The sequence below is a fragment of the Bos javanicus genome, unplaced genomic scaffold (assembly GCF_032452875.1).
Source record: "Bos javanicus breed banteng unplaced genomic scaffold, ARS-OSU_banteng_1.0 tig00001600_1, whole genome shotgun sequence".
In the NCBI taxonomy this organism is placed as follows: domain Eukaryota; kingdom Metazoa; phylum Chordata; class Mammalia; order Artiodactyla; family Bovidae; genus Bos; species Bos javanicus.
In genome coordinates, this window is record NW_026893620.1 from 648,978 (window position 1) to 673,254 (window position 24,277).

Sequence of the window (24,277 nt, forward strand, 5' to 3'; positions counted from 1 at the left end):
CCAAGACCTTCAGATCCCTTTTCTTATTAAGAAAAAAATAGAGGGACTTCTTGGACCTATAAAATCATAATAAATCCTCATATTCTCGATATGAAAAAAGGAAATTGAAAAGCATGTATAAACAAGAAGACACAAAACTATGAAGACCACATGTAGGCCTGCCTGTGGGTATGGACAACCACACCATCTCTAAGGTAGGCAGGGGTGGTGGGTTTCCTTCCTAGGACTCCAAGATATGACCTGAGAAGAAATCCTAGGAGATGACCATCCAGTCTACTGAGTCCCAGGCTGTGGGGGACACGGGGCAGCAGAGCTCAACCCCACACAGTAAGCTAAACTCCTCATGTCCAGCACACTTCCAGCCCATCTGTGGTCAGACCTCACCCAGCTCTAACTACCTGGTCAATAAACTCAGCTGACCTTTTCTTCCACTCTTGCTGCCCTTTTCACCTTCTAATTGGACATTAACCCATCTAAGTGAGAGGCAGGCTGAGGAAGAAAATGAACACCCAATCATTGTCTATTACCTGTTAGATAACAGCATAGGAAGTAAATAACAGGATAGGAACTATATAACAGGATAGGAACTAAAGAGCCTCTTGATGAAAATGAAAGAATGAAAAGTCAGCTTAAAACTCAACATTCAGAAAACTAAGATCATCGCATCTGGTCCCATCACTTCATGGCAAATATTTGGGGAAACAATGGAAACAGTGACAGACTTTATTTTCTTGGGCTCCAAAATCACTGAAGATGGTGACTGCAGCCACGAAATTAAAAGACACTTGCTCTTTGGAAGAAAAGCTATGACCAACCTAGACAGCATATTAAAAAGCAGAGACATTACTTTGCCAACAAAGGTCCTTCTAGTCAAAGCTATGTTTGTTCCAGTAGTCATGTATGGATGTGAGAGTTGGGCTATAAAGAAAGCTACGTGTGGAAGAATTGATGCTTTTGAACTGTGGTGTTGGAGAAGACTCTTGACAGTCCCTTGGACTATAAGGAGATCCAACCAGTCAATCATAAAGGAAATCAGTCCTGAATATTCACTGGAAGGACTCATGCTGAAGCTTAAACTCCAATATTTTGGCCACCTGATATGAAGAACTGACTCATTTGAAAAGACCCTAATGCTGGGAAAGATTGAAGGCAGGAGAAGAAGGAGACAACAGAGGATGAGGTGGTTGGATGGTATCACTGACTCAATGAACATGAGTTTGAGCAAGCTTCAGGAGTTGGTGATAGACAGGGAAGCCTGGCATGCTGCCTTCCATGGAGTTGCAAAGAGTCAGACACAACTAAGCAACGGAATTGAACTGAACAGGATAGAAAGCTGAATCAGGTCAAGGACAGTCAGTGAAGTGGGCCTTATAGCAAATATTTAGATATTTCTAAGCATGTCAGAATTCAAAATCAAGTTCATGCTCTCCTCCCCAAGTTTGGTTCTCCTCTAGTACTCATTATTTGAGTGAATCCAGGTGATTTTATAGCCCCAAAATGTGAAGCATGAGATATCCACCTTTTCCACCCTCAATACCCAATTCAAGATGTGCCCCGAGTATCTCTCAAATCTGGCCAAGTCTCTCTATTCCACACTAAACCTAACCACATCATCTCATCCCTGGATGAAATGTCTGGCTCTAGGTGGGTGATCACACCATCATGATTATCTGGGTCGTGAAGATCTTTTTTGTACAGTTCTTCTGTGTATTCTTGCCACCTCTTCTTAATATCTTCTGCTTCTGTTAGGTCCATACCATTTCTGTCGTGCAATGAGCCCATCTTTGCATGAAATATTCCCTTGGTATCTCTAATTTTCTTGAGATATCTCTGGTCTTTCCTATTATATTGTTTTCCTTTATTTCTTTGCATTGATCACTGAGGAAGGCTCTCTTATCTCTCCTTGCTATTCTTTGGAACTCTGCATTCAAATGGGTATATCTTTCCTTTTCTCCTTTGATTTTTGCTTCTCTTCTTTTCACAGCTATTTGTAAGGCCTCCTCAGACAGACATTTTGCATTTTTTGCAATTATTTTTCTTGGGGATGGTCTTGATCCCTGTCTCCTGTACAATGTCATGAACCTGTGTTCATAGTTCTGACAGAATGTGGTCCACTGGAGAAAGGAATGGCAAACAACTTCAGTATTCTTACCTTGAGAACTCCATGAACAATATGAAAAGGAAAAAAGATAGGACACAGAAAGATGAACTCCCCAGATCAGTAGGTACCCAATTTGCTACTGGAGATCAGTGGAGAAATAACTCCAGAAAGAATGAAGGGATGAAGCCAAAGCAAAAACAACACCCATTTGTGGATGTGACTGGTGATAGAAGCAAGGTCCAATGCTATAAAGAGCAATATTGCATAGGAACCTGAAATGTTAGGTCCATGAATCAAGGCAAATTGGAAGTGGTCAAACAGGAGGTGGCAAGAGTGAACATCAACATTCTAGGAATCAGCGAACCAAAATGGACTGGAATGGGTGAATTTAACCCCAATGACCATTATATCTACTACTGCGGGCAGGAATCCCTTAGAAGAAATGGAGTAGCCATCATGGTCAACAAAAGAGTCCCAAATGCAGTACTTGGATGCAATCTCAAAAACTACAGAATGATCTCTGTTCGTTTCCAACACAAACCATTCAATATCATGGTAATCCAAGTCTAGGCTCCGACCAGTAACACTGAAGAAGCTGAAGTTGAATGGTTCTATGAAGCCCTACAAGACCTTTTAGAACTAACACCCCAAAAAGATATCCTTTTCATTGTAGGGGACTGGAATGCAAAAGTAGGAAGTCACAAAATATCTGGAGTAACAGGCAAATCTGGCCTTGTGTACAGAATGAGGGAGGGCAAAGGTTAATAGAGTTTTGCCAAGAGAACGCAGTGATCATAATAAACACCCTCTTCCAACAACACAAGACAAGACTCTACACATGGGCATCACCAGATGGTCAACACCGAAATCAGATTGATTATATTATTTGCAGCCAAAGATGGAGAAGCTCTATACAGTCAGCAAAAACAAGACCGGGAGCTAACTGTGGCTCAGATCATGAACTCCTTATTGCCAAATTCAGACTTAAATTGAAGAAAGTGGGGGAAACCACTAGACCATTCAAATCACTTTTGATTCTGCCCAAATCAAAAGTGCTTCCTTCATCAGAACACAAAGCAGCTTGACAAAGAAAATCTGTCAGCCCCGGAAAAGTCAAAGTTTTCCCCACATCATAATTGTAATATTACTATACACATCTACATGGGAAGAAATTTCAAGTCTCAGACAGTTTAACTGAATTTTGGTGGAAAAGGAATAAAAAATCCTAGTGAATTAGAAACTCCAAAGTATGATAATATGGGTTTAAAGACACTGATGCTGGGTAAGATCAATGCAGGAGGAGAAGGGGATGACACAGGATGAGATGGTTGGATGGCATCACCAACTCAATGGACATGAGTTTGACTAGGCTTTGGGAGTTGGTGATGGACAGGGAGGCCTGGTGTGCTACAATCCATGGGGTTACAAAGAGTTGGACACAACCAAGCAACTGAATTGAACTGAACTGAACTATGTGATTTTGATGAACTAGACAACTAAATATTTTAAAGAGTTGTAGAAACTATATGGGCTGAAGAAGCATCTAATATCTAAATGAAAGTCTTACTCCAATTACTTCAACCCACCAGGAAGCAAGGGCTTCCCTGGTGGCTCAAAGGGTGAAGTGTCTGCCTGCAATGCAGGAGACCTGGGTTCAATCCCTGAGTTGGGAAGATCCCCTGGAAAAGGAAATGGCAACCCACTCCAGTACTCTTGCCTGGAAAATCCCATGGATGGAGAAGCCTGGTAGGCTATAGTCCATGGGGTCACAAAGAGTCGGACATGACTGAGCGACTTCACTTTACTTCACCAGGAAGCAGTTTCCCATGACAACACTTACTCTTCTCACCACTCTTATTCTCAGCCACTTGTCCCATCTTTACTGAAAATAGCTACTTGCTGACAGATCTCTAAATTCCTAGACCAACTTCCTGCCAGACATCTTGTATACACAAGGGAAATTTTAGGTTTTCTGCCCAGATCACAAGTGCTTCCTTCATCAGAACACGAAGAAGCCTGACAAAGAAAATTTGTCAGCCCCAGAAAATTCAATATTCTCCCCAGGTCATAATTTTAATATTACTGCACACATCTACATGGGAAGAAATTTCAGGCCTCTGACAGTTCAATTGCATTTTGCTGGGAAAGGAATAAAAAACTCTACCCAAATATTTGAGCACAATTCCCTGAAAACCTTCTGCAGGATCCCTTTCATGCCACAGTTCCTGGTGTATCACACAATCTACCAAAGAATCAGAGTTATTACTTTTTTCCACTACAACCATACTTAATGATTAGGCATTTGTAAGAGCCCAGACATGATGAAGCTGGAAGTTTTCTTCAGTTAAATATTTTCTGAGCATCTTCTATTTGAGAGGACTACAAAGATGAATGAGGCACTGTATCTGCCCTTTAGGTAAGTCTGGAGCTCAGGGAGGGAAAGAAATCCATTTACACCTGGCTTAGTGAGGACAAAGTCACGTCCAAGAGCTCAAAGGAGGAGAAAGGGATTCAAGAGGGTGTGATAGTTACTTTTTTTAAATATAAATTTATTTATTTTAATTGGAGGTTAATTACTTTACAATACTGTATTGGTTTTGCCATACATCAACATGAATCCGCCACGGGTATACACGTGTTCCCCATCCTGAACCCCCGTCCCTCCTCCCTCCCCACACCATCCCTCTGGGTGATAGTTACTTTTATGTTAATTTAGGTAAACCAAAGTCCCCAGACATTTGTTCAAACATGTATTACAGTGAAAGTATTTTTCAGATGAGATGGACACTTAAATAAGTAGACTCTCAGTAGAGCATAGAGCAGATTATCCTCAATAATGTAGGTGGGCCTCATCCAATTAGTTAAAGGCCTTAAGAAAAATTAGACTAATATCAACAATAATAAAACCACAGCCACACAACACACACATGAAGCTTCCATCTTGGACAAATTACCGTGTCACTCATTACATCACTACAGTCCAAGGATATTCCTGAATGTCTTATTTCAAGACATGAAAGCTATGAAAAAGAAATTTTGTAAACTGCATGGACCATCCCTTATCAGTGTTGCTAGAAGTCCCATAAGAACGAATGATAAACTCAGGGAATCAGAAATGACCCAGTATGGCTGATCTGTTTTATGGGGAATAGTTTTTTTATGGTATAGAAACCTCATCAGACACACACAAATCTCATTTGAGTCAGCACAGGAGATGCAGTCTGCTTCCTTCCTTCTCTTGCTTTGGGTCACTTTAATTGCCCTGCAGGCATCACTGCATGTAGAGCCTGTGCCACTGCTATTGATATTACTGCCCCTAAATGAGCAGGGATCCTACGTTCTTTGTAATGCATTCTACCTAAGAGGAGACAGGAGAATGTAAGACAGTTTGGAATGACTGACATATTTGACACTGAGAGAGGTAAATCTCACCTAACTCGAACACAGTGACACCACAGAAATGGAGGCAATTTACAAAGAATCCACCTGCAATGGAAAAAAGTTATCTGTCACCAAACCTCGATTCTTCGGATGCTGACAATGGCCTCTGACACCTTCTCGACAGCCATGGGGAAGTAGAGGGTGCTCGAAAACCGCAGAGCCTCGAACAGCGTCACCACCACAAACACTTGGCTGGCTGTAATCCGGTTGTCAAGGAGCTCATTGGTGATGAAGGTGACAAAAATCATGATTTTGCTCACAGTGAAAAATGATGCCAAATTCATTCCTCTAAGGTAGGAACTTTTCAGAATCTTGGAAATTTCCTTCCTAGAAAGGACAGTAGTAAATAGCATTTTTAAGAACTATTGACATCCAACGCATGAATTCAAGTGCCCTGTGTGAGTGGCCCCTTTTGAGGAAGTGGACACAAATTAAGGTAAACCATCAATCATGTCATGGAGACACTCAGAGTGCACTCCTGGAACTCTGCTCCAAACCAAGGACTACACACTTCATCACCACTTCACTTTTCCAACTAAATGAAGTCTTAATGTCACACTTTTAAAAAACTGGGCTCAATCTGACAGATTTGAACATACATTCAGCAAGCATTCACAACCACATATCCTGTGTTGGCTCCTCATTGATGACAGAAAAAAATGCCCACCCCCATCAGGACCTCATGAACTTGGAGAGGAAAAGAATAATAAACCTCAGGACTTCCCTGATAGTCCCGTAAATAAGAATTGGCCTCCCAATGCAGCGGACATAGGCTCTGTCTCTGGTCTGGAAGATTCCACATGCTGCAGAGCAACTAAGCCTGTGAGCCACAACTACTGAGCCCGAGCTCTAGAGCCAGTGCACTACTGCAACTACTGAAGCCTGTGCACCTGGAGCCTGTGCTCCGCAACAAGAGAAGCCACCAGTTAGAAGCCCAAGAACATCAATGAAAAAGCAGCCCCCACCCACCACAACTACCGAAATCCTGTGTGAGACAATTAAGACCAAGCACAACCAAAAATAAATGAATAAAGAAATAAAAAAGATGTAGTATGAAGCGTGTGTACACTTTTAAAAAAGAATAAACACAAAATTTGTGAGACACCAAGACATTAGACTGAGGCAGCCAGCACATCCCTACAGGAGCACAGAGCTAAGTCATATAACTCAGAGCAGTAGAGACAGGACAAGTCACACACATGTAGACCCTGAGAAGATGAGCAGGAGTCAGTTAGGATTGGCAGAGACCAGAGAAGAAGGAAGATGAGCGTGTATTTCCAGCAGAGGGTGGGGCCCCCACAAAGATGCAAATTGAGAGGTGACAGGGTACTCCCAGAAAATTCTAAGTACCCTGTGCTAGAGTATAAAAGCTCATCAGATATTTAAATGAAACATTTTTTAAAAATCTACAAACATAAAGCAAAGACAGATAGTATTTTCATGGCTCTGTTTGGAACGAGTAATACTGATCCATAATGTTTGGCCTGATACAGGTACACTCAATCTATAATCTCCCCATTTATGCTATATTAACACATATTATAGCTTTAGTTTAAATATCATCTCAAACACTAATATCTTAGAATCATTGCTTATTTGGAATTTGGAGCATTAAGAAGTATTTGGAATTTCATTTCTGTATAAGTAAGAATCATATGTATTTCAAAAAGATGGTAAATGGAAGAGCAGCTGAAAATTACATCTCTACTATTCCCCTTAACCCTCTTGCCACATATGGGGGGATGGAGGGGTAGTATTTAAATTTACCTTAATGTAAAAACTCGGTAAGACTTCTAAACCATTTAGTAAAAATAGGAAATAAAACAGTACAAACATACACTGTGATACATTAAAAAAAAAAAAAAAGAAACTTACCTTCTCAGTTTGGAAATAAGGTCTATAAATGACTTTTCCCAAGCATTCATTTTTATTGTTTTGATGCCACTTATAACTTCACTCATGGTACTGATCCTGTCATCTGTGAGAGCTGCGGTCTTACTCCTGAGGGGACAGACATGAGAGATGAGCCTTAGTGATCACAGCATAACTTTCTGTAGCAGCAACAGGGGGCACAGGGAGGGATCAGTGATCAAATTATTTTCTATAGCTCTTTTGAGATGACAACGCAGGCAAGTCCTACTCAAAGTACAAATTGAGAAAATCTTCAATTAGGAAGTCAACCATTCAGTCCCATTCAAGAAGTAACTTGAGAACTTGCCATATCAGCTAAGGAAGACCTGAAATGAGTCAGATACAAACCATCTTCCCAAGGAGGTTGTGCTTGGGCAGAGAAGGCAGAAACGGATGTACCAGAAGACAGTGTCTATGATGTAAAAAAATAGGAGTAAAATTCTGGGGAGCTGAAAAGATGGGGCTTTTAATTCCACTGGGAAAAGAGAGCAAGAAAATCTTTAGAGACCTGGTAGCATTGGAACAGAGCCTTGAAAGATAAGGAACATCTCTCCACAGCAAAGACAGGAAAGGAAATTTCAAATAGACAAAAATATCACATGTAAAGTCACACATAGAAAGAAAAAACTCAAGGAAAAAAATCTTCAAACAGCACAATACCTCCATCACCTGACAACCTGACAGTGACCCACCTCCAACCCTCTGAGACCTGCTTCAGGTCTATCTCATCACCATTAGGCCCTTCATCACCAGCCACTGTTCTATCACATATGCTGCTGGGACTGTGGGGTTTTATAAAGACACAATTAAGGTCAACCTTGCCCTTGGGGTGCCTATAACTTAATGGAAACATTGAAATAAAACAAGACATAAATACACTACCTGAAGGTGGCTCTAAAACAAGCTTAACAAAAATAAATTCATCTAGAAATGGGCCTGTAAAATTATTACTCTTTTTAATAATGTTTAAATAACTTGGACATTGGTAAATTCTTCTTAAGGACTCTCCACTTATTCAGGTACAGTATCAGGAGGAGCCAGTGAGGGCCGTCACCTTTTCTGTTTAAAGATCAGCCTTCAGCTTAAGGCTGGAGCCTCTACTGGCTAAGCCTGAAGGGTCTACAACCCATGCAAAGAAGATTAGAAAAGGCATTGGTTTTGTTTCTGAACAGAAGCATCGACTTCATTGGCAGACTGTGGATGTTACCAAGCACGTATCACCTATTTTTTAAACCAGTGTTTCTCTTACCGGAGTGATGAAAACAACTTTCCCAAGCAGCTTTGCAAAAGCAGAAGAATAACGAGAATTGCCATCCCAGCAAGGCACGACATTCCTATTTGCATCCAGAGCAGGGTGGTCACTGCGATAGCCTGCAGTGGCCCCACCCACAGATAGTGCAAGAACATTGTTACCTTAAAAGAGAAAGACAAAGCCTTCTTGAGACTGTATACAATCAAAATCAGTAAAGACACAGTGTAGATCTGCTCTGAAAGAACAGACAGGAACCTAAACAGGGATATCTCAGTGGGTTTTAAACCAGCTAAAGCAGAAACCCATGTCCAGCCCAGACGACGCTGTTCCTGGCAGCACAGGGCCAGCTTCAGGGACATCCAGGGAGAACCCGACCTGAAGGAAGATGCTGATTTTGTCTACACCACAAATGAGCTCAGGGCATCCCCAAACTCTCACTTCCCCCTATATTCAGCCCCCATCTCACTCTAGCACCCAAGAAAACCTGATATTATGATAAGTACCACACTCTCTAGTAATTATTTATGTACTTACCTCCCTAATGGGCTGTGGTTTCTCCACAGCAAAAACTAAATCATATTCAACCTTGAAACTGAGTAGTGGCCTTACTTCATGCTTGATGAATGAATAACTGAAAGAGAAGTGTCTGACCAATAGCTACAAGGCCCTGGATACTGTGATCTATTCATAAAGTAAGTGGAAAAAAGGGTGTGAGGGGACAGAAGAGAGTAGGCTGTGTCTGGCTGAGGGCCACCCACTTGGCATTATTCCTCACAGGCTCCCTATGCAGCAGGCACTGAACAGGGCACAGGGGAAAGAACAAGCCCTGCCCATCAGGCCTTCATCAGCCAGAGGAGGAGGGAGACAGTTCAGGCAGCAACACTGACTCCACGTACCAAGAAGGGCCATGCCAGGAGGACCCCTAGGGACACTCACTGAGCCAGGCAACACTGCTGCCTATCTATTACTAGAAAAACAAAACCCTCATCTACAGGACAATCCAGATTATTACATCTAAGTTGCACATAGAGGAAATGAGAGTTGGGTAAAGAGAACACTTAAGTCCTCAACAGAACCCTGGCTGACACCAAACCCTGGCACCTGGCATCCCAATAAGCTGAACCCAGTGAGAAAAACAGGAAACGGAAGAGGATCCCTCAGGGGCAGCTCACCTGGTCAAACCTGTTCACATCATTGGACAGCAGGTTGACTATCTGGCCTGTGGTGGTCTTCCCCATGGCTGGGCTACTCAGGCGAAGGGCCTGAAATGAGAGAGGGAGACAGAGATCCAGATTCCTAAGGTGATAGCAAGTCACTCTAAGAACATAACAAAATAAAGCATATTTTCCTGGGATCTTGCCTGGTGTCAGGATGACAGCAGGGGTCTAGAGACCCACCTTCATCCTTCCTATACTCAGTGTGGCAGCAACCTCAGCCACAATGATGGTAAAGGAAGGAGAGGGAGGTAGAAGCAAATCCCCCACCTAGTTTCTCAGTGAACTTGGACCTGCCTGAAGTGTAAAGGGTATAGATTTAGACTTAGGGGTCAACTAAAGTACTTTTGAGGCAAATTATATGAGAGTGGAGAGACTGCATTAAGGAAACAAAATAAGAGACTTGGACTATAAATCTGGAATCAATCATTAATTCTTTGGGTGATGTCATTTTAACACTTTGGGTTTAGTTTCTTCATTCTAAAGAGTATGGAATCTTCATTCTGAAGAGTATGAAAGGGAATCTTCATTCCCTTTCATTCTGAAATGAGTATAATGCTCAAAACACTATTCCTGTGAGGAACTTCTGTTCTTAATGCCAGTCTTCTGAATTTAAAAAACACAGCCTGTGTTTCACAGTCCCTTTATTTGGCAAAGACCTCTGAAAAATGCCCTAGAAAGCTGAGGAACCTGAACAGACACCACGAGTTGCTTCAACAAACCATCAAAGTGGAGGCTCTGATCCAAACAAACTGTTATGGTTCATAAAAACTTCTCATTTGGTCCTTGAGTTAAACAGAAAACTCAGCAATCAAGTGTTAATGTAAAACAGTACAGCTGGGATGGAAGAGAGTATAGCAGTTCCTCAAAAAAGTAAACATAAAATCAGCATACATTATAGCAGAACCACTTTTGCGGATGTACTCAAAAGAACTGAACACACAAACTTGATCTTTTTGCACACCTGTGTGCAAAAGTTCACAACAGCCAAAGGTGGAAATAATTCAAAACTCCACTGACAGATGAATGGATACAAACAATGTTGTATAGACCTAGCACTTCAGTTTGGTTCAGTTCAGTCACTCAGTCGTGTCCGACTCTTTGTGACCCCATGAATCGCAGCACACCAGGCCTCCCTGTCCATCACCAACTCCCGGAGTTCACCCAGACTCACGTCCATCGAGTCAGTGATGCCAGGGAGCCATCTCATCCTCTGTCGTCACCTTCTCTTCCTGCTCCCAATCCCTCCCAGCATCAGTCTTTTCCAATGAGTCAACTCTTCTCATGAGGTAGCCAAAGTACTGGAGTTTCAGCTTTAGCATCATTCCTTCCAAAGAACACCCAGGGCTGATCTCCTTCAGAAAGGACTGGTTGGATCTCCTTGCAGTCCAAGGGACTCTCAAGAGTCTTCTCCAACACCACAGTTTAAAAGCATCAACTCTTCGGCGCTCAGCTTTCTTCACAGTCCAACACACACATCCATACATGACCACAGGAAAAACCATAGCCTTGACTAGACAGACCTTTGTTGGCAAAGTAATGTCTCTGCTTTTCAATATGCTATCTAGGTTGGTCATAACTTTCCTTCCAAGAAGTAAGTGTCTTTTAATTTCATGGATGAAATCACCATCTGCAGTGATTTTGGAGCCCCCAAAAATAAAGTCTGACACTGTTCCCACTGTTTCCCCATCTATTTCCCATGAAGTGATGGGACCGGATGCCATGATCTTCATTTCTGAATGTTGAGCTTTAAGCAAACTTTTTCACTCTCCACTTTCACTTTCATCAAGAGGCTTTTTAGTTCCTCTTCACTTTCTGCATAAGAGTGGTGTCATCTGCATATCGGAGGTTACTGATATTTCTCCCAGGAATCTTGATTCCAGCTTGTGCTTCTTCCAGCCCAGTGTGTCTCATGATGTACTCTGCATAGAAGTTAAATAAGCAGGATGACAATATACAGCCTTGACGTACTCCTTTTCCTATTTGGAACCAGTCTGTTTCATGTCCAGTTCTAACTGTTGCTTCCTGACTGGCATACAAATTTCTCAAGAGGCAGGTCAGGTGGTCTGGTATTCCCATCTCTTTCAGAATTTTCCACAGCTTATTGTGATCCACACAGTCAAAGGATTTGGCATAGTGAATAAAGCAGAAATAGATGCTTTTCTGGAACTTTCTTGCTTTTTCGATGATCCAGCAGATGTTGGCAATTTGATCTCTGGTTCCTCTGCCTTTTCTAAAACCAGCTTGAACATCTGGAAGTTCACGGTTCACGTATTTCTGAGGCCTGGCTTGGAGAATTTTGAGCATTACTTTACTAGCGTGTGAGATGAGTGCAATTGTGTGGTGGTTTGAGCATTCTTTGCATTGCCTTTCTTTGGGATTGGAAGGAAAACTGACCTTTTGCAGTCCTGTGGCCACTGCTGAGTTTTCCAAATTTGCTGGCATATTGAGTGCACCACTATCACAGCATCATCTTTCAGGATTTGAAATAGCTCAACTGGAATTCCATCACCTCCACTAGCTTTGTTCCTAGTGATGCTTTCTAAGTCCCACTTGACTTCACATTCCAGGATGTCTGGCTCTAGGTCAGTGATCACACCTTTGTGATTATCTGGGTCGTGAAGATCTTTTTTGTACAGTTCTTCTGTGTATTCTTGCCACCTCTTCTTAATATCTTCTGCTTCTGTTAGGTCCATATCATTTCTGTCCTTTTTCAAGCCCATCTTTGCATGAAATGTTCCCTTGGTATCTCTAATTTTCTTGAAGAGATCTCTAGTCTTTACCATTCTGTTGTTTTCCTCTCTTTCTTTGCATTGATTGCTGAGGAAGGCTTTCTTATCTTTTCTTGCTATTCTTTGGAACTCTGCATTCAGGTGCTTATATCTTTCCTTTTCTCCTTTGCTTTTCACTTCTCTTCTTTTCACAGCTATATGTAAGTCCTCCTCAGACAGCTATTTTGCTTTTTTGCATTTCTTTGCCGTGGGGATGGTCTTGATCCCGTCTCCTGTACAATGTCACAAACCTCAGTCCATAGTTCATCAGGCACTCTGTCTATCAGATCTAGTCCCTTAAATCTATTCCTCACTTCCACTGTATAATCATAAGGGATTTGATTTAGGTCATACCTGAATGGTCTAGTGGTTTTCCTGACTTTCTTCAATTTAAGTCTCAATTGGGCAATAAGGAGTTCATGATCTGAGTCACAGTCAGCTCCTGGTCTTGTTTTTTGTTGAATGTATAGAGCTTCTCCATCTTTGGCTGCAAAGAATATAATCAATCTCATTTCAGTGTTGACCATCTGGTGATGTCCGTGTGTAGAGTCTTCTCTTGTGTTGTTGGAAGAGGGTGTTTGCTATGACCAGTGCATTTTCTTGGCAAAACTCTATTAGCCTTTGCCCTGCTTCATTCCATACTCTAAGGCCAAATTTGCCTGTTATTCCAGGTGTTTCTTGACTTCCTACTTTTGCATTCCAGTCCCCTATAATGAAAAGAACATCTTTTTTGGGTGTTAGTTCTAAAAAGTCTTGTAGGTCTTCACAGAACCTTTCAACTTCAGCTTCTTCAGCATTACTGGTTGGGGCATAGACTTGGATTAGTGTGATACTGAATGGTTCTCCTTGGAAACGAACAGAGATCATTCTGTCATTTTTGAGATAGCATCCAAATACTGCATTTCGGACTCTTTTGTTGACCATGATGGCTACTCCATTTCTTCTAAGGGATTCCTGCCCGCAATAGTAGACATAATGGTCATCTGAGTTAAATTCACCCATTCCAGTCCATTTTAGTTTGCTGATTCCTAGAATGTCGACATTCACTCTTGCCATCTCTTGTGTGACCTTTTTAAGCCTGAATAACATAGACCTATAATGGAATGTTATTCAGGCTTAAAAAGAAATTAAATTCTGTCACCGGATTCAACATAGATGAACCTTGAAGACATTGTGCTACATGACACAAGCTAGTCACAAAATGACAAACATTGTGTGATTCCACTTATACACAGCACCTAAAGTAGTTAAATTTGGAGAGAGAAGTAGAATGGTGATGGATGAGGGGAGGGAAGTTCTGAATAATGTGATACTTGATGTGAATAAACTGTGTACTTAAAAAGAGTTAAAATAGTAAATATTTTATTGTATATATTTTGCCACAATTTAAAAAATTAATGATCAAAAACCAAAAGTAATTTTACCAACACTGTGGAAATGTGAATAAACAACACGTCATTTTACATACGATACCTCCCGAAAGATCATTCCGAGTTCAGCTGAAAAGAGCACTAAAATGCTGAATGGGGCTTTTTAGGAAGCTACACATGTGCAGCCTTAGAGAGCTCCTGGAGATGTGCTCCAGCCTGGAATCCATGCTGCAGACAAATTACATCTCTGAGCTTAGTAGCCATTCCATTTCTAACAGTCACCCTGATTTCTTCCCAGGACCAGGGATTAGAAGTTGAATAAGAACCACAAACATTCAGAGTTGCTCTGTAGCACCAGATTTGCTGGTGCTAAGGCCACCTGTAACTTGCAAAAAAGGTGTCTTATTCCTGCACTTCAGCAGGATTCTAGATGCAAGGCTGGCGCTAGTGCTAAGTCACTGCAGTCATGTCCGACTCTTTGCAACCCTATGGACTGTAGCCCACCAGGCTCCTCTGTCCATGGGACTCTCCAGGCTAGAATACTGTAGTGAGCTGCCATTTCCTTCTCCAGGGGATCTTCCTGACTCAGGAATTGAACCCAGGTCTCCTTCATTGCAGGCAGATTCTTTAACATCTGAGCTACCAGGGATGCCCTAGATGCAAGGCTAGGCACAAGGAAATTTGTCTTTCCCACATTTCTTGAATTTCATATTAAGTCTATGGCTTAACCTCTAAAATTCCTGACTTCATACAGGGACAGTTCTTTCAGGCATAATCAAGCCCGCAAATGAACACATTTGGGAGAAATTTATATTCACACAAGCATATGGGCCAGGTCAGATCAGATTTCCCAAAGGTGATGTTCCAAAGAGTTTGTTGGAAAGAAGAAAAACAGGTGGACTATGGCTCACCTGTACAGCGAAGAGTAAGCTTTGACTGAACCATCACCTCGCACCTAACTTAAGGCTTTCACAGTACAGTTCTGGTGAATTCCATGCATATTTATGGGAACTAAGCATGATCTAGGAAGACAAACATCATTTTGGGGGAAATCTAAATATTTGTCTGCTAAATGCTGAACTGTGAAAGAGAATAGGGTTTCCCTGGTGGTTAAAAATCTACCTCTCCTGGAGGAGGAAATGGCAACGCACTTTCATATTCTTGCCTGGGAAAGTCCATGGACAGAGGAGCCTGGCGGGCTACAGTTCATGGGGTCACAGAGCACAACTTAGTGACTGAGCAAGCATGCACGTACACAAGATGATGATGGAGGACAAGGAAGACCCCTGACTAGAGTGGACGGGCACTGCTGCCATTTCCACATCACCCAAGAGGAAACTTGCTCACGTGCAATAGCCAAACACAGAGCATGAGATGTCAGGGCCCTGGATTCACACAGCCCTGATATTAATAAGACTCTGTTCAGGGAAAGAAGAGAAGACACTTCACATTTTGCAAAGAAAATCATTCCTAAGAAATAGAAGCTCTAGATAAGTAGCAACCAGGCAAAAGAAGCAATAATTTTGATTTAAATTGTTTGGTTTTAGTTTTCAATAAGGATTTTATTTTTTAATAAAAATTATATATATTTAAGGTGTGCAACATGATGTTTTATTAAAAATACACATTGGGAAACGATTTCTGTAGTAAAACCAATTAACATATTCATCATCTCATGTAGTTATCATTATGTGTGTATGAAGTGAGATCACTTAAGATCTACTCTCTCAGCAACTTACAAGTATACAATACAGTTAAGTAAGGATTTGAAAAAAAGCAAACAACCCAGAGCAACAAGATACCCAGGAACAAGTTCATACAGAGCCCTTTAGCTCCTGACAGAGTGAATCTGTGGCAATTTCTTTGTAAAGACACCTGAAATTCTTACTCCTTTTATATTAGCTAATACCAGTGTAAATTATGAAATAATTTTATGGCATTTCTCAATAGAAAATCACTGAATACACCAAACCAGGTCTTATTAAAACTGTTATAATGCATACTAAAGACAAAAAGGAAATATTGTATTATGAAAATAACTTGAAAGAACAGCAACAAATTCTCTCCAAAATTATTAAAGACAATGGAAAATTTCAAGTTTTATCCCAAATATCCAACTATTTTCTTTAATAGCATTTTAAAAAAGCATAGCTATAGAATATAGTGAGTAAGTCTGTATTTGGTATGGATTTAATTTATATGTTTATTTAGGTAACACAATTTTACTGAATATGATTAGTGAAGTGAAAGTCACTCAGTCGTGTCTGACTCTTTGCGACCCCATGGACTATAGAGTCCATGAAATTTGCCAGGTCAGAATACTGGAGTTGGGTAACCTTTCCCTTCTCCAGGGGATCTTCCCAACCCAGGGATCAAACCCAGGCCTCCTGCATTGCAGGCGGATTCTTTACCACCTAAGTCACGAGGGAAGGCCAAGAATACTTGTTGGGTAGCCTATCCCTTCTCCGGAGAATCTTCCCAACCCAGGAATCGAACTGGGGTCTCCTGCATTGCAAGTGGATTCTTTACCAACTGAGCTATCAGTTGAATATGATTAGATGGGCCATATAAAAATAAAATAATTCCATTTCTCAAACACATTCCATTCTCCTAGGTTTAATTTTATAGATCCAATCACTGAAGTTCATTTTCAAATATAACTTTGATATAAATGAAGGTTTTAATGAACAACAACAGAATTTCCATAAATACTAGTTTGAGATTTAGGGATGAAAACACTGAAAATCAATGTGATACTTTTGATACTTATTTTTTAGTTAGATTTTGTTACAAATGTAATAGATACTATGCAACAGCCTATGGCTAGATGTTGAAGGCAGCCTTGATCTGATCTCAATAGAAAACTTTCCATTATATATTGGTAAAGTTTGCTTAAACAACAACAAACTTGGCTAGATACAAATAGCAAGCTTCTCTGTTACTGTTTAGTCGGTTCCAACTCTTTGCAGCCCCATGGACTGTAGCTGCTAGGCTCCATGGCATTCTCCAGGCAAGGATACTGGAGAGGTTTGCCATTTCCTTCTCCAGGGGCTCTTCAAGACCCAGGAATTGAACCAGTGTCTCCTGCATTGGCAGGCTGATTACCACTGAGCCATCTAAAAGCCCGAGCACACTGCTCTAGTAAGGTATAAATGATCCTAGTTACAAATTGTTTAATTTACAGAGAACTTTCCCAAAATGTCCTTGATACTTCAGGGGAGGTACACATTGTGTTACCCGGTGGCACTCACCTTGCGGTAGATCATGTGGCACATGGCTACTCTCAGCCTCATCCCCACGCGCTGCATGTGGTAGAAGTACAAGTGGTGCAGAACGGCCCACACGAGCACGCAGGCACTCAGCCCTGCCGCGTAGCCGTAGGCTTCGTGCAAAGCGGCAGAATCATTGGGATCATAGTTTTCAACATAACTAATCATTTTCCCCAAAAACATGGGCTGAATTACTCTGGTCCCTTCCTAAATGGAAAAAAAAAAAAAAAAAGCCTTAATTAGAGATGCAAGCCATATCAAATTTTTTAACACAAGTTTTAATTTTATTATTAGTATGTTAAAAAGGCATTTTGACAAAATGCTACATCCATGGCTAATCAAAAAAAAAAAAAAAATCCAGATCTACTCTTTTCTATAAGATAAGCAGACAATAGTTTTAACCTTAGCCCAAATGCTTTAGTACACTGGGCTTAGTACACTCTGGAAGCTGTGTACTTTAGATATTGCAACCAGTACTTTAGAATGCATTTGGCAAAATACCAATTATACCTTAAGATGAATAAGAACAAAAGTAGCAGAGGGTAAGGAATTTGCTTCCATAAACAAGCCCTGCTGTCAGCCTGCCCCTGTCCCTTGTACTCTCAACATCCCAGCCCAACAGTAAGTCACGCATAGGAGACATGCTTTTACCATCTTCTGTTTAAGAATCTTTACAAACTGAGACATTGGCACAAACACACCCACTGTCTCCCACCCTGAACTGCACATGTCTATAGATGAAGAGCACAGAGCCCATCCTCTGCCAGAGTATCACAAAGAAACCAGGCTGGGGAGGTTCCCAGGCCCCTGGCCCCAGCAGGCTCTGTATCATTATGTCTCTACCCACTAGAAGCTGGGATGTCCCCCAGAGTCAAAAATTAAACATGGCAGAAGTCAAGGTAAAAAAAAAAAAAAAAAAGATGCTCTTGTGGTCTGCCATCAACCACACATTGAAGGTGCTGGTTTGGAAGAAATGTTACCAATCGTCTCTTCCCCAAAGCAAAAATTAAAATCCTATTCCAACGAGTTGGAGGAAATTGAGGCTTACCCCCTGAGTAAGACTTAAGGAAAACAATTTTCTTTCCCAAAACTAAAGGAAAAAAAAAAAAAAAAAGCACAACACTTGCTCACTTTGCCAGACGGCCACTCCAACACACAACCTAATTCTTCCCTTTTGAAGGTCCCCTTCTCCCTCATCAAGGAAAACCAAACACTCAATACAAATCCAGGTTACCAAAAGTAAACACCTCGGCCCTCAACATCATTTCCTCCACAGACCTCTCAAAAGACAAAAGACCAAAAGTATGGAAATCTTTCAAGAACTCGACTTTGGAACAAGATTTTCCTTTTAAGCAATCCCTCCTTACTAACACAGATGTGATAATCAACTGACAGGCTTGCTTTTGATAGCTCTCTTCTGCCTGAGTTGAGGAACCCACATGCAAGAGGAAGTGAAGGAGAATCCAAAACATCAAACATGAAACACAACTAACAGCATTTTCTGCTCAACTAGTGCCCAACGAGGATCTTTACAGAAAGCTGTTCCCATTCCTGAAATGGATGTGACATTAAACCCCAGGATTCCTGTCTTTCTCTGCACACACGCACCCACATGTTCACAGGCTGCACCAACTGCCTCACCTTCCACAAGGACATGAAAGGCTTTATCTACTACAGAGAAGAGATCACTGTTGAGCTGAAAATTATGAGTATGATGATCAGATCAGAGTAGGAGCATCAGTTCTCAAGAACACAAAAGTAACTGTCTGTCACATTTCCAGCAAGCCCCATCATTCACCCCTAGAGGTTCTAAGAGCCCCTCACACTGTACACTGTAAAACAGACTTTGTATAGACTTCACTGAAATAGAAATCTGGAGGCTCACACAGGGAGGCAAGAATGTCAGCCTAGGTATGGCCGAGGGCAGTCCATTGCTGCAGCCTACAAGCCTGGGACTTTCCACCAGAAGCCAGCACTAGCACCTGCCATCCTAAATGTCCCCAAACTTGTGATTTTCTTTGGGAATCATTGTTGCCTATTACTTAGCTCTCCATTTGAGCCTATATGGTTATAAATACAGGAGAAATAAGAGTAAAGTCACCAAAGAGAATACTGATAGATGCAACAAATTCACCAAGAAGGAGTACAAAATAAAGGCAGGTCATTACTGCCTTTGTATCTGGAATTTTCTGCTGAGAGTCAATATTTAATAACCCAGTTGAGCAAACAGCCTCATTAAGGAGTAATGCCATGATCTTCCCTGATGGCCAGTGGTTAAGAATCTTCCTACCAATGCAGGGAACACAGGTTCTATCCCTGGTCCAGGAAAATAGCATATGCCACGGAGCAACTAAACCTATGACCACAAATTATGCCAACAAGTCCTAGAGCCTGTGCTCCACAACTAGAGAAGCCACCACAATGAGAAGCCCAAGCACCATCACTAGAGAGTAGCCTCCGCTTGCCACAACTAGAGAAAGCCTGACTGCAGCAATGAAGACCTAGCACAGCCAAGGAAACAAAGACCACAAAAGGATGGTAAGGAGGGGAAGGTGGTTTCTGAAAGGCTCCTGGTCCATCTGAAGGCAGCATGATGCTGCTGCCACTGTTAACACCCTAGCCATTTGCAGCCCACAGGGGACATGGTCACCTGGACTCTACCCTCATTTATGATCCCATCTGACTTACCTGCTGCAGGAAGTTCTTAGCATCCTATTTATTTATTGTGATTTCCTGGCCGGTGCTAGTGGTAAAGAACCTACCTGCTGATGCAGCAGACATAAGAGATGCAGGTTTGATCCCTGGATCAGGAAGATCTACTGGAGAAGGGCATGGCAACCTACTCTAATATTCTCGCCTGGAGAATCCCATGGCCAGAAGGAGCCTGGTAGGCTATAGTCCATAGGGTCACACAGAGTTGGACATGAATGAAGCGACTTAGAATTTACACAGGCCAAGTTCAAGGTGCATCTATCTAAGACCTTTAAGACAAAGCTCTCAAGACAAGCCTTCCTGACCCTGGACAAGCTCATTGAGATGATCAGGCTCATAAATCAGAGCACTGAGATGGAAACTCAAGCTGTCCTTTTTGCTTCCTGTGACCACGGGCATGCTATGTAACTACTTAGACTCAGTGTCCTCTATTCTGAAATGCAGACTATATGATACCTAAAACTTTGTTGAGTCAGCCAAAGGAATAAAAGTGATATTACATATAAAGTGCTCATAGCAGTTCCTAATGCATAACTTTTTTTGAGTACTTACTATTGTTTGGGTGTGTGTGCTCAGTCATTAAGTCATGTCCCACTCTTTGCAACCCCAAGGATTGTAGCCTGCCAGGTTCCTCTGTCTATGGGATTTCCCAGGCAGGAATACCCAGGAGTGGCCTGCCATTTCCTTCTCCAGGGAGCTTCCTGACTCCAGGACCAAACCCATGTCTGCTGTATTGGGAAGTGGATTCTTTACCACTGAACCACCAGGGAAGCCCCACTTACTAAACTAATAGTACTTCTGTGGCCACCACCATGTCTACTGAGTTTGAGCTCTTGTTACTGCTAACAGTACTTCTAGTACTACTACCGAGAATGAGGCCCCCTATTCACCAAGTCCTAGATTCCCCACTTCTCTGCCATGACTGCCCAACAACCAGCCTCCTACAAAAGGGGACAGGGCTCTACCAGTTGCACCTTATGCAGCCCCAGGCCTGGTCTTCCTAGATCCCCAGCAGGAAGTATTCCTGGGGCTGGACAACTTGGAAATCAACACTCCATCCTTCCCTTCACAAGACACTGAGGTATCTACATGGTCAGAGCCCTCTCAAAGGTGGAACTCTGACCCACATACCTGTCCCCATCCTCTGACACAATGGCCAACCCACATTTGTTGTCAATGAGAGCTCCATCTCCCAGGACCATCCAGTCACCTGGGAGCTAGCAGATTCTCTCCAGTTGTGTGGGGTGGACTTCACCTGCCCAGCTGTCCACTGCCTGCAGTGCCCTTCAGCACAGCACAGCCTTTAAACAAGAGCCATGATGCCCACCTGTAAACCACCTGACCCACTCACCTCACCCCAACACAATGGACTGAGGACAGCTCACACCTTCTTCACCTAAAACAACCCTTTCACAGCAACTGCATCTTCCATCCCTCCTGCTCTCACACACTCACAGGCCACCCGTGTCCCTAAGGCAGCACTCAGGGACTACGGAGAGCACGAGCCACACAGAGGGGTCTGCAGCAGAACCCCAGCAGGCTCAGCCAGAACAGGGGGCTGACGGCACTGTGTCCCCAGGTGACAGCACTGTGTCACTGGGGGATTTTGACCCAGGACTTCCAGGGTCATGGAGGTCACTGACTTCACAGCTTTCTGCCTTTGGTTTGCCCTCCACATCCCCTCCTCCACCCTCTGCCAATGCCAGGATACCAAAACTGCTCCTTCAGCCATCAAACTAGCCCCACAGTCAGGACAGAAACCAGCATGGTTGGTGCCTGGATTCTCCACGATTCGTGGTGAAGCTGGAACTCCTCCCCAAGGGGTCTCTGGCCTGGGTGACCTGGCCCATGGCAAGGGGGCAGCCCAGGGAAATGTGTGCACTTGGGAGCTCTGGCAAATCCAGCCCAGACACAGGGCCCCAGGTTCTGTTCCACAGGAAGTGGATGATCCCTTTTTAGGAAACCATTTATCAGATGTGACGGGCAAGTTAACAATTACTTGCTGAGGGTCTGTAAAATGTCTTATGTTACTGGGGCTCAGGTCCAAGTTTACTTCCTCCAAACCAGGAGGCACATATTCCTTGAGGTTGTAGGATCTTCTTTTGGTCAAGGATCACTTTTAGCATTTATATCATTCCTTGAGTGCTAACAAGATCCTAATATGGTATAACATGTCTTTTCTTTTCCATGCAATCCATCCACGACACTATGGTTTAAGGGTTAAAAGGAAAATATTCCATTGGCCAAAAAGTTAATTTGGGTTTTTCCATAGTATGTTATGGTGGTTCAATGGTTCAGAATCCATGTGCTAATGCAGGACACATGGGTTCAATCCTTGGCCTAGGAGGACCCCACATGCTGTGGGGCAACTAACCCCATGTGCCACAACTACTGAGCCTGTGCTCTAGAGCCCCCAGGCCACAACTACTGAAGCCCGTGTGCCCTAGAGCCCGTGCTCTGCAACAAGAGAAGCCACTGCAATGAAAAGCCTGCACACCGCAACTAGAGAGTAGCCCCCGTTCGCTGCAACTAGAGAAATTCCACGCACAACAATGAAGACTCATAGCCTAAATAAATAAATAAATATTTTTTTCAAAAGATACAACCACTGAGCTACATCATGTTTCCTAGACGAAATTTAGCCTCAAACCTTAAACCACTGACCTCTCTCCACACTTGTCCATCTCAGTACCGACCCGCGTATGGTGAAAAGCAATGTACCATATGTAAAAGCTTTTACCTCAAGAAACATAAAAAATCCCAAAACTACATAGGAGGTCCAGTAACACTTTATGATTGCTTTTGTTAAAGAAGGCTCCCGTGCATCTCTCTTGGCTCTCTCAACTTCTCGATTCCAGTACCTGCGATGAGAAACAAAGCACAGTGAAGAACAGCGTGTCCACCAAAGGGAAAATGGGGGATGGGAGAGAGACCAGCCGGCACTACAGGGCTCTCTGCGGCTGCTGCATAGATGCTGGCTAACTGCTCACAGGTCTCCTGAAAGATGAGTGGTGCAGACTCTGAAGCACCAGAGAAACAGGCCTTGAGGGGAAAAATCCCAGATTCTGAAAACAAGTTCCTGCCAAGCTTTGCTGGACTCACAGTTCATGAGCAGCTCAGGAGGGCAGACACCCTCCTCCAGGGGCCCCACCTCCAGGGACAGAGCTCAGCCTCCAGGGCTGTGGCTGCAGGCTCCCTCCACGTCCACAGATGCACAGAGAACATGGACTCCCCCAGCCTCCAAAGTGGGCTAAGCCTGGGGTCAGCCTGAGGGGATGAGTGTGTAGTGTCAGGAGAGGAGGCTCAGAAGAACCCAGAGGAAGGCAAAGCCTCCCCCACATGTACCTTTAGCCCCATGTGGAAATTCTCACTCTCCCTTCCCTTCTCCCTGCTGCCTGTGCTCACCCTTGCAGCTCTTCTCCAAGGCGCTGGGAGCGATCTTCTGGAAGCACCGGGTACATGTCATCTTGTTCTAACTTCCGTTTGTGACCAATTTTAAACAAAGGGTTTAGCCACCTGTTAAAAATTGAAAGGAGAGTCACATATATTCAAATTACACATCTCTGTCTAATTAGATCCTATATTCATGGGCATCAGAAAAAATACATTTTAAATACATAGAGATATAGGGGAAAAATTAGATATGTGTTTACACACACACACACACACATATATATATATATATATGTACACATGCTAATTCCACACACTGAGAGGCCCTAAAATGTGTAATATACTGGTAGCAAAGAACATTCCAGCCCTCAGATCTTGAGGTTTTGTTTTATTTTTATTTTTAACGTACCTGGTTACAATTTTTTCTCTTGTGGTAAGAACTTTTAAGGTCTACTTTCTTAGCAGCTTTCAAACATGCAATACAATATGGTTAACTATTATATAATCACCATACTGGACATTAGAGCCCTATAATGTATTTATTTTATAACTGGAAGTTTCTGCCTTTTAGCCTCCTTCACCTAGATCTTGACTTTTTAATATCCTTTTTCCCTAAAAGGAACGAAGTTTCCTTGAAGAAATGACTGGTTCTATGGATGGGGCAGTGTGTGTCAACACCTGATAATTATTTTTATTTTACTGTGAATGCCTGACATTAAGTTTTAGAGACATCCACTTTATAGACATCCATCTCCAATGAACACGCACCAGATACACAACTAGATAAAGAGCCAGGCCACCCCACCCATGAAGTTCCCGCTTTTAGAAAGCTCTGGTTGACCT

General features: G+C 42.5%; 1 protein-coding gene across 5 annotated transcripts in view; it reads right to left on the reverse strand.

The window, feature by feature from the left end:
• The window catches only part of LOC133243936 (ATP-binding cassette sub-family C member 4-like), a 590,639-nt gene that overhangs the window by 555,089 nt on the left and 11,273 nt on the right, over nt 1-24,277 (reverse strand). For 2 of the 5 annotated variants that reach the window (XM_061410637.1, XM_061410642.1), the window contains exons 1-7: nt 23,447-23,558; nt 22,782-22,902; nt 17,312-17,536; nt 9,878-9,967; nt 8,703-8,866; nt 7,418-7,543; nt 5,620-5,869 (exon numbers count right to left, since the gene is read on the reverse strand). In XM_061410637.1, the coding sequence (XP_061266621.1) occupies nt 5,620-5,869; nt 7,418-7,543; nt 8,703-8,866; nt 9,878-9,967; nt 17,312-17,536; nt 22,782-22,902; nt 23,447-23,502 (1,032 nt within the window). In that variant the 5' untranslated portion in view covers nt 23,503-23,558. Of the gene's footprint in view, nt 1-5,619; nt 5,870-7,417; nt 7,544-8,702; nt 8,867-9,877; nt 9,968-17,311; nt 17,537-22,781; nt 22,903-23,446; nt 23,559-24,277 lie in introns of those variants that run through there. The other 3 variants (XM_061410641.1, XM_061410639.1, XM_061410640.1) reach the window with 2 other exon arrangements.